The 14,045-nt window shown below is 40.4% G+C and overlaps 1 protein-coding gene across 2 annotated transcripts in view; it reads right to left on the minus strand.

The window, feature by feature from the left end:
- LOC128572815 (zinc finger protein 43-like) overlaps nt 1-9,815 on the minus strand; it is a 38,257-nt gene extending 28,442 nt beyond the window's left edge. For both annotated transcript variants that reach the window (XM_053572928.1, XM_053572927.1), the window contains exons 1-2: nt 9,672-9,815; nt 1,155-1,281 (exon numbers count right to left, since the gene is read on the minus strand). In XM_053572928.1, coding sequence (XP_053428903.1) covers nt 1,155-1,281; nt 9,672-9,674 — 130 coding nt within the window. In that variant the 5' untranslated portion in view covers nt 9,675-9,815. The remainder of the gene's footprint in view (nt 1-1,154; nt 1,282-9,671) is intronic.
- Between the last annotated feature and the right edge of the window lie 4,230 nt (nt 9,816-14,045).

Raw genomic sequence — 14,045 nt, forward strand, 5'->3', positions numbered from 1 at the left:
TCCTTTCTGAGGATTTCATAGTTTTCTTCATAGAGGTCCTTCACCTCCTTCGTTAGGTATATTCCTAGGTATTTCATTTTCTTTGAAACTATGGTGAAGGGAGTTGTGTCCTTAATTAACTTCTCATCTTGACTGTTATTGGTGTATATAAAGGCTATTGACTTGTGGACACTGATTTTATATCCTGAAATATTACTGTATTTTTTGATGACTTCTAGAAGTCTTGTGGTTGAGTCTTTGGGTTTCTCTAAGTATAAGATCATGTCTTCAGCAAAGAGGGAGAGTTTGACCTCCTCTGCTCCCATTTGGATTCCCTTTATTTCCTTGTCTTGCCTAATTGTATTGGCTAGAACTTCCAGCACTACGTTGAATAGTAAAGGTGACAGAGGACAACCTTGTCTGGTTCCAGTTCTAAGAGGAAAAGCTTTCAGTTTTACTCCATTCAGTAAAATATTGGCTGTGGGTTTGTCATAGATAGCTTCAATCAGTTTTAGAAATGTGCCACCTATGCCTATACTCTTCAGTGTTCTAATTAGAAAAGGATGCTGGATTTTATCAAATGCTTTTTCTGCATCTATTGAGAGGATCATGTGATCTTTATTTTTGCCTCTGTTAATATGGTGGATAACGTTTATAGACTTGCGTATGTTAAACCAGCCTTGCATCCCTGGGATGAAGCTTACTTGATCATGATGAATGACTTTTTTGATGATAAGCTGTAATCTATTGGCTAGGATTTTGTTCAGAATTTTTGCATCTATATTCATGAGTGAGATTGGTCTGAAATTCTCCTTTTTGTTTGCATCTTTTCCTGGTTTGGTAAGATAGAGAATTCTTAACTTCACTACCCAGTACTACAAAAATAAAATTTGATGCAAGAAATCAGATTTAACTCTATAGATAACAATCTAAACTGCTGAAATTACTATTAATCTAGTGAAAGATAGAAATTTGATAAAAAAATGGTAAGATCAATGCCGAAATAAACAACTCCAATAGTTTATTCTCTATACCAATATATCCATTAGTTTTCCTTAAAAACAAGAACCTTATCCTCAGGCAGTCAAAGAAAAAACTTAATAAAAACATTCTACAAAGATGGAGTATGTATTGCTTAGCGCAGACCAGGAACTGTGTATTTAAGTTATCCTCACCCAGGAAGACCAGGTTTCTGTAGTTCTGGAACATGACATCTCGATACAAAGTCTGCTGAGCAGGCTCCAGGCAGGCCCACTCATCCATGGAGAATTCTATAGACACGTCCTCGAATGTCAACAGTCCCTGAAAAACAAACATATATATACCAAGAAGCTACATGCACTTTGCTGTACAATTATGTATTGTGACTGGAAGGTTGAGATGGAAAGCGTCCTCTGAACTTACAGTTGATGGGCATCATTTGTGTTTATGCCATTTTGGGTAATTGTGGATGGTGAGTAAAAATACTTTATATTTAATAACAGAGTCATTTTCAACTCTAGAATAATCCCCTACTATGGTACACAGAAAAAGAACTATTACATAGTCATATTACACAATTAAACCAGAATATGATGTTCATCTCAGCCAATCTAAGAGAATGCAAAAATGAATTAAGTCACCATAATTAGTCCTCAATAAGAAGACTTGACAGCACCATTGGTTATACAGTGTGTCTATAAAGTTCATGTGCAATTTAAAATAGTAAAACCCAGGGTGACACCGTGAGACTCTGTCTCACAAAGAGAAATAATAATAAAAGAAAAAAAAAAGGAAAAACAGAAAGAAGACATGTATAGGGCAAGGGGTAATGGAGAGAGATATTGGGGTCTGTAAGTCAACCTGGGAAGTAGCTCTCATTACAAAAACTCCCCAGGTTCTGCGTTCTCAAGAGCAGCTCTGCAAAATCAATTACCTGAACAGTTTTTTTTCAGCAGTCAGAACAAAATACCTCATCAAATTTTGCTAAAAATAGCCGAGTGTGGTGGCTCGTGCATTTAATCCTAGCACTGTGGAAGGCTGAGGTGGGTGGATTGCTTGAGCTCAGGGGTTCTAGATCACCTGAAGTAAAGCGAGACTCCATCTCTACTAAAATAGAAAAACTGAGGAAGAGGATCACTTGAGCCCAAGTTGGAGGTTGCTGTGAGCTATGACACCATGGCACTCTACCCAGGGCAAGAGCTTGAGACTCTTTCTCAGAAAAAAAAAAAAAAAAAAAAAAATTTTTTTTGCTGTAAGTTACTTTTCTTCCTCCAGAACCCTGATCTTTGAGCAATTCTAAGTCTGACTTCAATATCTAACCACTCTTTATGCCCCTCCTAAGAAGTGTCTGACTGCAGGATGAAACATCTCCTGACCTGGCAGATTATTTCCCCACCCTCCATTCTGCCCTCATCTCCCACATTCTTTCTACACTTGTTTACTCCTCTCTATGAAAGAAAGCCCGTGTGTGTGATGTGTGCAGATTTTTTACTTGGTGCTTTCCCCAAGAGATACTTCCTATGATAATGAAGAATTCATTTTTTTGGACAATAAGATGGAATTTCAAATTTATTCTATTGGACAATATCTACAAACATCACCAGAACAATACCAATTACACCCTCAGGAAGGGCATCTTATCATGCTACACTTCCATCAACCACATCTATCTGTGCATCATCAGCTTTCCAGGGCTCTGCACCTTCTGTCCCTATAAAGGACTCTCCCCAAAACTGGTGTGAACAGGCTGAAAATTTGCAGTGAAGGATTTCTGGGCCCTCAATGATCATCTTTTTGAGGACCAAGGTTGACTTTGTCCTCGTGTCTAAACTCAGACTTTGGTTCCCAGTCAAGGGTTATTCATTTATTTTTAGATAAGAAAATATCAAGTGTTTGAGAAATCCACCAAGATAATGCAAACTCAGTGCTGACGTTTATATGATAGGTGGAAATTGTAAGACATTTTACATTTGTTATGTCAATATGAAAAATAAAATTATCTATTTTGTGAGACAATGGTGATGTCATTTAATTATCAATTTCATGAAAACAAATCATTTAATAAACAATCACCGGAGTATATCTTTGGAAGTTTGCAAGTCTCTTTCTATAGCATTTAGCATTAAACTCCAACTTCCAGATGGTAAAAAACAGAACAAAGTTACCTACTGTCACAGATTCTCCACTTCTTGTAAAAGAGGAACTGATATTTTGAGAATAGTTACAATTCAGCAATTTACCTACCACACTTTCATGTGGAAATGGATTCTTTTTTTTTTTTTTTGTAGAGACAGTCTCACTTTATGGCCTTCGGTAGAGTGCCGTGGCCTCACACAGCTTACAGAAACCTCCAACTCTTGGGCTTACGCGATTCTCTTGCCTCAGCCTCCCGAGCAGCTGGGACTACAGGCGCCCGCCACAAGGCCCAGCTATTTTTTGGTTGCAGTTTGGCTCGGGCTGGGTTTGAACCCACCACCCTCGGTATATGGGGCCGGCGCCCCACCGACTGAGCCACAGGCGCCGCCCGGAAATGGATTCATTTTTATGCAGCCATAAAGCAATCCACACTTGGTCTCTTTCTTCTTCATGGAGTCATTGCAAAGCCAAGTCCTGGGTTTCTATTTGACATCACCCTCAGACAATAACATATCTCAAAACCTTACTACAGATTTTTCCTGTTTCCTGTGATAACTTGTACATTTGAAGCCATAATGACCTTTGGCCTGTTAGGAGGGCTCCTCCTGTTTCTTGGGTTCCCTCATGCTCAGAATCAGGTGTCTGTGAGCTGTACTGAATTTTGGCTCTAGGTCAGAGTAAGACGGATGGCTATTTTGGATGGCTTGATGCGTACATTTTGTATCTCAGTCTAAGGGAAGGAACTCAAGTGAACATTCTGGTGGTTAAAACAATCTTGCTCATCTTGGCATTCGGATTTCGTGAGCACTGCACTACGTCTTCGTATCCAAAGGCATTAATTCAATTTCTGACTTTTGCCGTTTTAATGGTGTTCTTTTTAAAATGACTTTGCACTGCTGTATGGTGTTTTTTTTTTGTTTTTTTTTTTTGAGACAGAGCCTCAAGCTGTCACCCTGAGTAGAGTGCTATGGCATCACAGCTTACAGCAACCTTCAACTCCTGGGCCCAAGCAATTCTCCTGCCTCCGCCTCCCAAGTAGCTGGGATGACAGGCACCTGCCACAATGCCCGGCTATTTTTTGGTTGCAGCTGCCATTGTTGTTTGGTTGGCCGGGCTGGATTTGAACCAGCCAGCTCAGGTGTATGTAGCTGGCGCCTTAGCTGCTTGAGCCACAGGTGCTGAGCCACTGCTGTATGGGTTTATAAACTCTTTGGGCGGAAGAAAAAGAAGCTTCCTTAGACTTCTTCTTCTTCTTTTTTTTTGAGACAGAGTCTTACTTTGTCGCGCTCAGTAGAGTGCCATGGCGTCACAGCTCACATCAACCTCCAGCTCTTGGGCTAGGGTGATTCTTCTTGCCTCAGCCTCCCGAGTTGCTGGGACTACAGCCACCCACCACAACATCTGGCTATTTTTGCTGCAGTTGCCACTGCTGTTTTAGCTGGCTGGGGCCAGGTTCAAACCCTTCACCCTCGGTATATGGGACCAGTGGCCTATCTACTGAGCCACAGGCACCGCCAACTTCCTCAGACTTCTTTTAAATTTGTAGCAAGGATTTTTTTTGATATTAATAATGTATTTGCTCTAACCCATTATCCAAATTAGTGTAATTTCAACATGAAACCAATGTAAAAATTATTAATGAGATATTTTACATTTTTTCCAAACAAAGTCTTCAAAATCTGGAGTCTAGTTTACACTGACAGCACAAGGATGCTTTTTAATAAATAAAGTTTTGAATAGCTACAAAAAAAAAGCTTACTACACTCACTCAAAGGAAAAAAAGGTAAAACCAAAAATTATAATGAAATGGAATATATGACTACATATTTAATTCCCTTTTGTGAACTCCAGTTCTGTCTTGCCTTTTCAGGAAAGTTTTCTTATTCTTCAAGTTCTATTGATGTATTTCATTTTGTACTAAATAAAAAATTTAAGCCGAAATAAAGAAACAAAGCTTTTCAAGGTCTAAAATTCAGGGACTGTCACTGGTGACTGAAATACAGGCAAGTTTCACTCAACAGTCAATTAAGGTCACTCTATATCCCCTGATACATCCTGCCACCCTCAGCCTGCTCACGGAATTGCTCAATGGCCACCCTCCCAGGAGAAAATGCACCCTGGCTTTCAATGTGCATGTATGAATGGTGTTGCAGGTTTTCAAAACACCTTGCTGGGAACTGTTTATCCCTATCTTTTTTTTTTTTTGGAGACAGAGCCTCAAGCTGTCCCCCTGGGTAGAGTGCTATGGTATCACAGCTCATAGCAACCTCTAACTCCTGGGCTCAAGTGATTGTCCTGCCTCCACCTCCCAAGTAGCTGGGACTACAGGAGCCCACCACAATGCCCAGCTATTTTTTTGATTGCAGCAGTTATTGTTGTTTGGTGGGCCCAGGCTGGATTCGAACCCGCCAGCTCAGGTGTACGTGGCTGCCGCCTTAGGTACTTGAGCCACAGGCGCTGAGCCAGTTTCCTTATCTTTTGAGATAATTTTCCTCCTTTGAAATACCTGAGAATCTGAAGGTAGAAATAATTTGTGCATTTTCCCCTGAATACCAGTACTTCATTAACTAATAGTAATGTGTTCCAGAAATGAAAACTGAGGCTCCTATAAAAAAATTAAAGTCCCAATGGGTTAGCTGTTTACATGAAGGGTACACTAAGAGATACTCTCAAACACAAAAGCATTCATTTACTCCCTTGAGAGTTTCCATCCCCATACCTCAGGCTATCCACTGGACAGGTATGTCCCAGGAATTGATATTTGTGGAACACTCCAGTAAACATGAATGCTATGTGCATCTTGGGCCATCCTCAGACAAGTGTGCAGCTTGGGACTGACAAAAGGCAGAAGGGTGCTGGGGATACCGCATCCTGTACGGTTGCCAATGGGGAGTCTCAATGCAAAGATGTTCTGCCAAGGAGAGTGTGCCTAGGCAAGATAGAAGGAGTATAGATTTTGACAACTGAGTGTCACAGGATTATTGTCTGCTTCCTTCTTATGAGACATGTTCAGAAACTTATAAAAACAAAAAATGTAGAAAACAATCACCCACTGTTACATAAAGAAATGACAAAAAACAAAAATACTGCATCTCTTTGAAATGAAAAATGAAGAAAAAAAGAATTTGCTTGGCGCCTGTGGCTCAAGTGGATAAGACGCCAGCCACATACACCTGAGATGGTGGGTTCAAATCCAGCCCCAGCCAAAAACTGCAAAAAAAAAAAAAAAAAAGGAGGTAGATCTAGAGTGGCTATCCAGGACCTTCTGCACTGCTCAGCAGACCACCTCCATTTAAAAACAACAACAAAAAAAAAAACAGGGCGGTACCTGTGGCTCAGTGTGTAGGGTGCTGGTCCCATATACCAAGGGTGGTGGGTTTGAACCCGACCCAGGACAAAATTGCAACAAAAAATAGCCGGGCATTGTGGCGGGCACTTGTAGTCACAGCTACTCGAAAGGCTGAGGCAAGAGAGTCACCTGAGTCCAAGAGCTGGAGGTTGCTGTGAGCTGTGACGCGAAGGCACTCTATCCAGGGTGATTAAGTAAAACTCTGTCTCTAAAAAAAAAAAGAAAGAAAGAAACAGAAAAATTCCATGATAAAGAAAAAGTTAACTCATCAACAGCTAAGGATGGATTGTGCTACCCAGAAGTCTAACACATCAGGTAATTAAATGACTTCATCAGATGACAACATTCCTGCAAAAAAGTCTTAACTGGGTTCCTTCCACCATAAGTTGTAAACAGGCAACTGTAGGGATCACAGCAAAATGTGCCCTTTTCCCTTAGGTTGGTTCATTGAAAGATCAACTCACAATTATGATAGATTAATAAGAGAAATGCTTATTTCCAAAAAACATGCAGATGGGGGGAACCACAAGAATGATTTCCCAAAGTCTCAGTAATGGTCAGTGACTTTTAAAGATGCCTTGTGGGAGGAGGGGAGGAGAAACTAGAAAGTAGACGTGTAGCAAGTAGTTGCTGGGGCTGGGAGAAGTGTAGACTGTTAGAAACAGCCTGATTTGTAAATTAACCTGAGCTTTTCCTGATTCTAAATCAAGTTATTCAGGTTTTACAGAGGAGAGGCCAGTGCTTTCTAATCATGAATAACCTTTTAATTCAAAATACTTTTTATATCAAGGAATCATATTTAGGGGTGAAATTTCCCTAGCTCCTTCACATCTCACCCAGATCATCAAAAATAAATATTTTGTGTTTGCTTTGTACATGAACCAATCCCAAAATGGACAACAGATCTAAAAAACCACTCCGAGCAGACCATAAGATAATGCCATTTGAAAACTAGCTAAGAGGTTAGGCAGCCGTACCACAGTGATGGCTGGTGGGTTAGTGTCTGCCCCGGCCAGCCCAGCAACAATGACAACTGCAACAAGAAAACAGTCAGGCATTGTGGCGGGCGCCTGTACTCCCAGCTACTTGAGAGGCTGAGGCAAGAGAATTGCTTAAGCCCAAGAGTTTGAGCTTGCTGTGAGCTGTGATGCCATAGCACTCTACTAAGGGCAACAAAATGAGACTCTGTCTTAAAAAAAAAAAAAAAAATTATATACATATATATATATGTATGTCTGACTTCTGTCTTACCAGAAGTTCTCATGTAGAAAAGGCATACTTCATGTCTAATGGAAATGTGCACCTGCTAGAACTTATGAGAAATGTCATACTTTTCCCATGTATCCACAAGATTATCCCCCCACTCAGATATTTATAAAACAACCACTACTGCCAAGAAAAAAAGATATGATTTCCTATACAACTGAAAAATGTTAACTACTAGTCATAAATATATTAAGTTTAAAAAGTGCCCATTCTGATACATTAACCTTAATAATTCCTTACTTAAATGCAACTTAACAGCCTTTGTACCTTATGCCAATAGATACACTAAGCTACCCTGAAGGCAGTTATTATAAGGCACCCAGGCCTTTCCATACATCCCTGCTACAACACAGGGAAAACTCGTTTGCTAAGATTAACCCCTTTTCTACCCTGGGTACAAAACTGTAAGTCCAAACAGGTCTAAAGTAACTTAAAATATTACACTCTCTGAAAACTATCATAGCCAACTACACAGTTTTAACCCTGATAAATACATCACTTTAGCCATATGTGTCATATCAACACTAGCTATTGAACTCAATCTGAAAATTAGTCCATTGTCCCGTGCCATTCTCAAGGCCCTTAATACAACTTCTCAAGCCATAAATGCTCTGACATTGAATTAAAACAAGTACAAGAAGCTATACTAAAAAAATCAGGCAGCCATTAATTATTTATTATTAAAACACAAACATAGATGTAAAAAGTTAAAAAAATATATACTGCTCCAATTTATCTAACAGTTCCCAACCCATTGAAAACAAATTAAATGTATAAAAGATATAGTCCAAATAAAACAACGAACAAGATTTTTCAGAATATCCAACACTTCCTAACACATTGTCATAATTACCTAAATCCAAACCTTAATGGTTATTCTCATGTATTATAAGCTTCTTAACGTTACAAAATACAATGTATACCATTCATAATGTACCCGCTGTTTCACAAATTTCAGAAAACAAAAGCAAGCAGCACAGCCCTCATGTCAATTTAACCAAACCAATTATTTCCATTTGAAATCAATCTCATAGATACGAAAATAAAATAAATAAAAGTAGAGAATGTGGTAGACACAGACACCCCTACAACCTTTCTTAGCAATCCGTGAACTGAGAATGCACTTGAAAACATAGGAACAGTAAGTCAGTCAGACAGGCCAAACCAGAAATAGGGAATAAAGATAATCATCTTGTAAAAAAAAAAAAAAAAAAACAAGGAAGTAATGAGGCACTAGAGAACAATTTAATGATGTTGTTTTGATGAATTTCTGTGATCGTTTTTTAATAATTATATGTCATTAACTTGTCCGCATGTTATTAACCAGATAACTAAAATTATACTTTTAGTATGCTTTTGAAATTATCCCCTATATCAATTATTAAAATGTGTTACAGAGACAAAACAACATTTAAAAAATTACTCTCACTGTTCTTCAGAATTGCTGGCTTTTCCGATAATAAAGTCTTTTCACGAATCATCTCCCTGTCTCCGTGTTTAACTACAAGGACAGGCGACAGAGTCTCTTTCTGTTCACTAACACGTGAGCCACCGCGCCTGGCCCTAAGTTTACGTTTAACAGGAGGATGGAGGGACTGGGGGCCCAGGGACTACAGCCCCTCCCATGAACAAGCCCCACACACCCAGCTGGGATTCTTCCTGAGGACCTTTCCATTGTCATCACCTGGGAGGGACGCCGGGCTCTGCAGGCACAGCTGCTCAAATAGAGCTCTGGGCCGTGGTCTGATTAACGCTCCGGGAAGGGGCCACAGCAACAGAGTCCCCGCTGCCTGCACCTGTCCACCTTTTGCTCACAGGGTCTGAGGGCCAAAGGTGCCAGTGGCAAACTTCATTCTGAAGACTGTAAAACTGAAGTGAAATTGCCCGGTCTAGCCTCAGACAAGTCTGTCTCCAACCACGCCCCTCCCCCCTCTCAGGACACCCAGTCTCCAGTACTCACCATTTCCCAGCTTCAGGGATGTCTGGGTGTCCTCCCCACAGATCTCCGAGTACCTGCAGCTCACAGGGTGACAGAAGCTGTGCAGAGACACCTGGATCCTCCGGTAGTAGCAAGAGTTGAAGAGGGGATCCCAGATTAGCTCCAGGCCAGAGACAAATGCTTTTCCGGATCCTGGAGCCCCCTCTTTCTTTCTGGCTGTGCCTGATTGGACAGTTCATGCTGGAGCATTCCTGATTGGATAGGGTCTCAGATTCCGCCTCTCTGTCCTTGTGTGACAGCACTGCCATCGAACAAGAGGGTGAATGAGGCCAGAATGTTAACCGTTTCTTCACCATAGCACTCTTTTTTTTTTCTTTCATTTTTTTAATTAAGGGCAGGGCCCATGATCTTATTCATCTCGATATTCCAGGGCCTCTTTGCTTGGCATAGAGTACCCTGTTTCACAAATTTTGACTAAAGGAATGAAAATCTCTTTATTGATTGTTTAGTCTATACTAGGCTTGGGAACCTCCTGTTTAAGTTAGTAGTGAGACTCTGCTTTGAAGGCGTTTTCAATATACATCATCATGTCTAGGTAAAAACATGCACAGCAATAACTTAGTCACTTAATAGAATGAACGACCCTGGGAGTTCCAAGCAAAGGCTACAGCAGTTCAAAGAAGGGTGAAATTACCTCTAGTCTCCAGTGAGGGGGTCGGCATTGCGGGAGGCATCATGCAGGAGGTGGTATTTAAGCTCCCAACTCACAGGCACCACATACAGGTGTATGGCACACCTCCTGGATGGAGGGCTGAGGTACAAGGTAGACTTTACCTGTAACAAACTCTGCCTGAAGGATGTTTGTAGTTAGCCCTGAATATAAATTATATCCTGTCATTAATTTTAATTACATATACATACACATGTGTTTATATATACACACACAAAAATACATGTTTTGCACTCATGGAAACAACATAATAATTATATTTCTTTTTGGTGAAAAGTCTTATGCAGGGTGGACATAAAGTTTGTGTGCCATTTAAAGTACTTTACTACTTAAACTTAAAATTTTACCATATACATTTTTTGTTCTCAGTACTACAATGATTCAACATATAAATTTTAGTTTAAATTGTTTGCTATTTAAATTTAAATTTAAAATAATTTACTATTTAAATTTCACACGAACTTCATATCCACCTCGTATTTAGAATTAGCCAGCTGGACTTAGTTTAGATGATCCCATTTGATGGGCAACATCTAAAGCATCATAATCAGGAGCCAGTGGCACATATGCCTTCTTCTCTCCATCAGGCCTGGTCAGGATGTTGACCTTGGCCATAGCAATGTCATAGAGCTTCTTCACAGCCTGTTTGATCTAGTGCTTGTTGGCTTTGACATCCACAATGACCACAAGTGTGATGTTTTCTTCTCTCTTCTTCAAGTCTGACTCAGTGGTTAGGAGAGCTGTGAACAAGCTAAGAAAATTTCACCCCCAAATGTGATTCCTTGGTAGAAAGATTATTTTGAATTAAATATATTCATAATCATGAAACTCTGACCAAAGACTTTTCTCTGTCTACCTAACATCTTAAAGGGCTGCTAGACTCCTTATCACATGCTAATAGACTTTACTAATCAATGTTTCCCTCCATCTGCGCATCCACCCTTAGCAACCATTTGTTACATGCATGCTTTCCAGTTTCTCCCCCACCTCCCTTCTTTTTTTAATTTTTTTTTTCAGACAGAGTCTTAAGCTGTCACCCTGGGTAGAGTGCCTTGGCATCACAGCTCACAGCAACCTCCAACTAGTGGGGTTAAGTGATTCTCTTGCATCAGCCTCTCAAGTAGCTGAGACTACAGGCATCCACCACAACACCCGGCTATTTTTTGGTTGGAGTTGTCATTGTTGCTTAGCAAGCCCAGGTTCGAACCCACCATCCCAGGTGTATGTGGCTGGCACCTTTGCCAACTGAGCTATAAGCGCTGCCCTATTATTTATTTATTTATTTATTTATTTTGGAGACAGTCTCAAGATATCACTGTGGGTAGAGTGTTGTGGTGTCACAGCTCACAGAATCCTCAAACTCTTGGGCTTAAGCCGGGGGTCCTCAAACTATGGTCCATGGGCCACAGGTGGCCCGCCAAGGACATATGTCCAGCCCGCTGGGTGTTTTTGCAGCTGCTGCCTGTCCTGCTTAGCAGCTGAATTGTCCCAGGCCCACAGTGCGCATGTGTGGAATATGCACTGCACTCTCTGACTCACCTCCTTCTCTCTGTCTCTCAACTCCTCCTCTCAGTCTCTGGTGTGATCCAACGAGTCCCGAGCTTGCCTGTGCACAGCCTGCTGTTGCCTGAGGACCAAGGTAAGAAAAAGTTAGGATTTTTTTTTTTTAAGTTAGAAGGTCTATTTTTTCTTTATTTTGCAGTTAGTAGGGTTTTTTTTTTTTTTTTTGCAGTTAAGGGGGCCCTTTTTTTTTCTGAAGTTAAGAGGTCTTTTTTTTTGCTGATAGGAGGCACCTTTTTTTTGAAGTTAGGAGAACCTTTTTTTTTAGTTGATTAGTTGATTGGGGTGGTTTCTAGGGGGGTTGCATCACAGTGATAACACAAATAGTCAGTGCTCAGTGCTAATGCAAATTGTCAGAGTGCTCAGAGGTAATGCAAATGGTCAGTGCTCAGAGGTAATGCATAAATAGTCAGTGCTCAGTGGTAATGATAATTGTAAGTGCTCAGTGTTAATGCAAATGGTTAGCACTCAGTATTAATGCAAATTGTCAGTGGTCAGTGTTATCACAAATGGTCAATGCTCAGTGTTATCGCATGGGACCCCCAAACTGGTAATTTGCCTAGGGCCCAATGGGAACTTAATCTGGTTCTGCAGAAAGCCAAGGAGTAGGAAACCCAATTTAATTGACAGTAAGTGCATTTATATTCTGATTGCTATTCAGTTGTGTATGATGTTGTATGTTGTGTGTTGTGTAAGCCCTGGTTCACACAGTTGCGATCTCTGAGAATTGCGAGTTCAGCCATACAAGCGTATGGCTGAACTCGCATTAGATTCAGAAGAAAAAAGGTGTATGTGTCTTCTTTTTTTCCTGCAGTACAATCTGATCACGTGGGTCTTCTCACCTATGAGATTAGATTCCTGTGCGAGTTCAAAGATCACAGTGCAGTTCATACAGGGTAGTATGAACTGGAAAGGTGGTGGAGGAACCAGCTCTGTAATCATGCAGGTTCCCTCATCGCACCAGTGTGAGCCTGAGGTAAAAGCAAACTTCCACCAATATGGGCACTGGTGAGGCTGAAATGATGTGGACTGGCAAGGCTGAATTGATGGACAATGATCAGACTGCACTGATGGGCAATGCAGTCTATATGTCTCTGTGTGGGCACAGTTATTGCTGGTGTATTGTTTTTGTGGCCCTGTATATATATATATACTGGTATTTTACTAATAGCAATGTGAAATCCCTAGGAAACAATGGTATCAAGAAAGAGAAAAATTAACTCAGAGTGTAGGATGTTCAAAGAACTGCAGACTTATGATTACTTTTTCATGCAGTGCGGGAAAGAGCTGTGTGTTTCATATGCCAGAATATAGTGTCTGTGTTTGAAGAATACAATTTGTGTCAACACTATCAAACTCAACATAAAGATAAATATGATTGTTTGGTCAGAGAAGTGAGAAAAGATAAAATATTAAAACTGAAAAATACATTGACAACTCAGCAAAATACTTTTGTGAAGCAGAAACAGCTAAATATTTCATCACTGCAAGCAAGTTTTCAAGTTGCCAAGCTAATAGCCTGCACTGGCAGACCATTCATGGAGGGAGAATTTGTTAAAGAATGCCTTTTTTCTGTTGCCAAAGAGATGTGTTCAGAGAAGGCTGATTTATTTAATACAGTGAGTCTTTCAGGACCTACAATTACATGAAGAATTGAAGAAAGGGAGACAATTTGCATCAGCATTTGCAAAACTCTGCAAAAGAACTTTCCTATGTTTCCTTGGCACTAGACAAAAGTAATGATGTTCATGATTCTGCACAACTTCTAATTTTTATTCATGGGACAAATGACTATTTAGAAGTTACAGAAGTGCTTGCTGCACTGCAAAGCATCAAGGGAACAACTACAGGAGAGGATATCTATGAAAAAGTTTGCCAAACTGTGATTGGGCTGCACTAGCCAGTGTGACAACTGATGGTGCTCCTACCATGGTGGTGTCTAAGAAAGGAGTAATTGCTCACATTAACCAAGAGATGGACAAATACAACCATTCTCATCCCCACCAACAAGTGCTGTGTAGTAAATCAGTGAAGTGGGACTCTGTTATGAAAATTGTGGTTTCTTTTGTTAACTTCATTAGAGCTAATGCACTAAACCACAGACA

This window comes from Nycticebus coucang, chromosome 20 (genome assembly GCF_027406575.1).
Source record: "Nycticebus coucang isolate mNycCou1 chromosome 20, mNycCou1.pri, whole genome shotgun sequence".
Classification (NCBI taxonomy): Eukaryota; Metazoa; Chordata; class Mammalia; order Primates; family Lorisidae; genus Nycticebus; species Nycticebus coucang.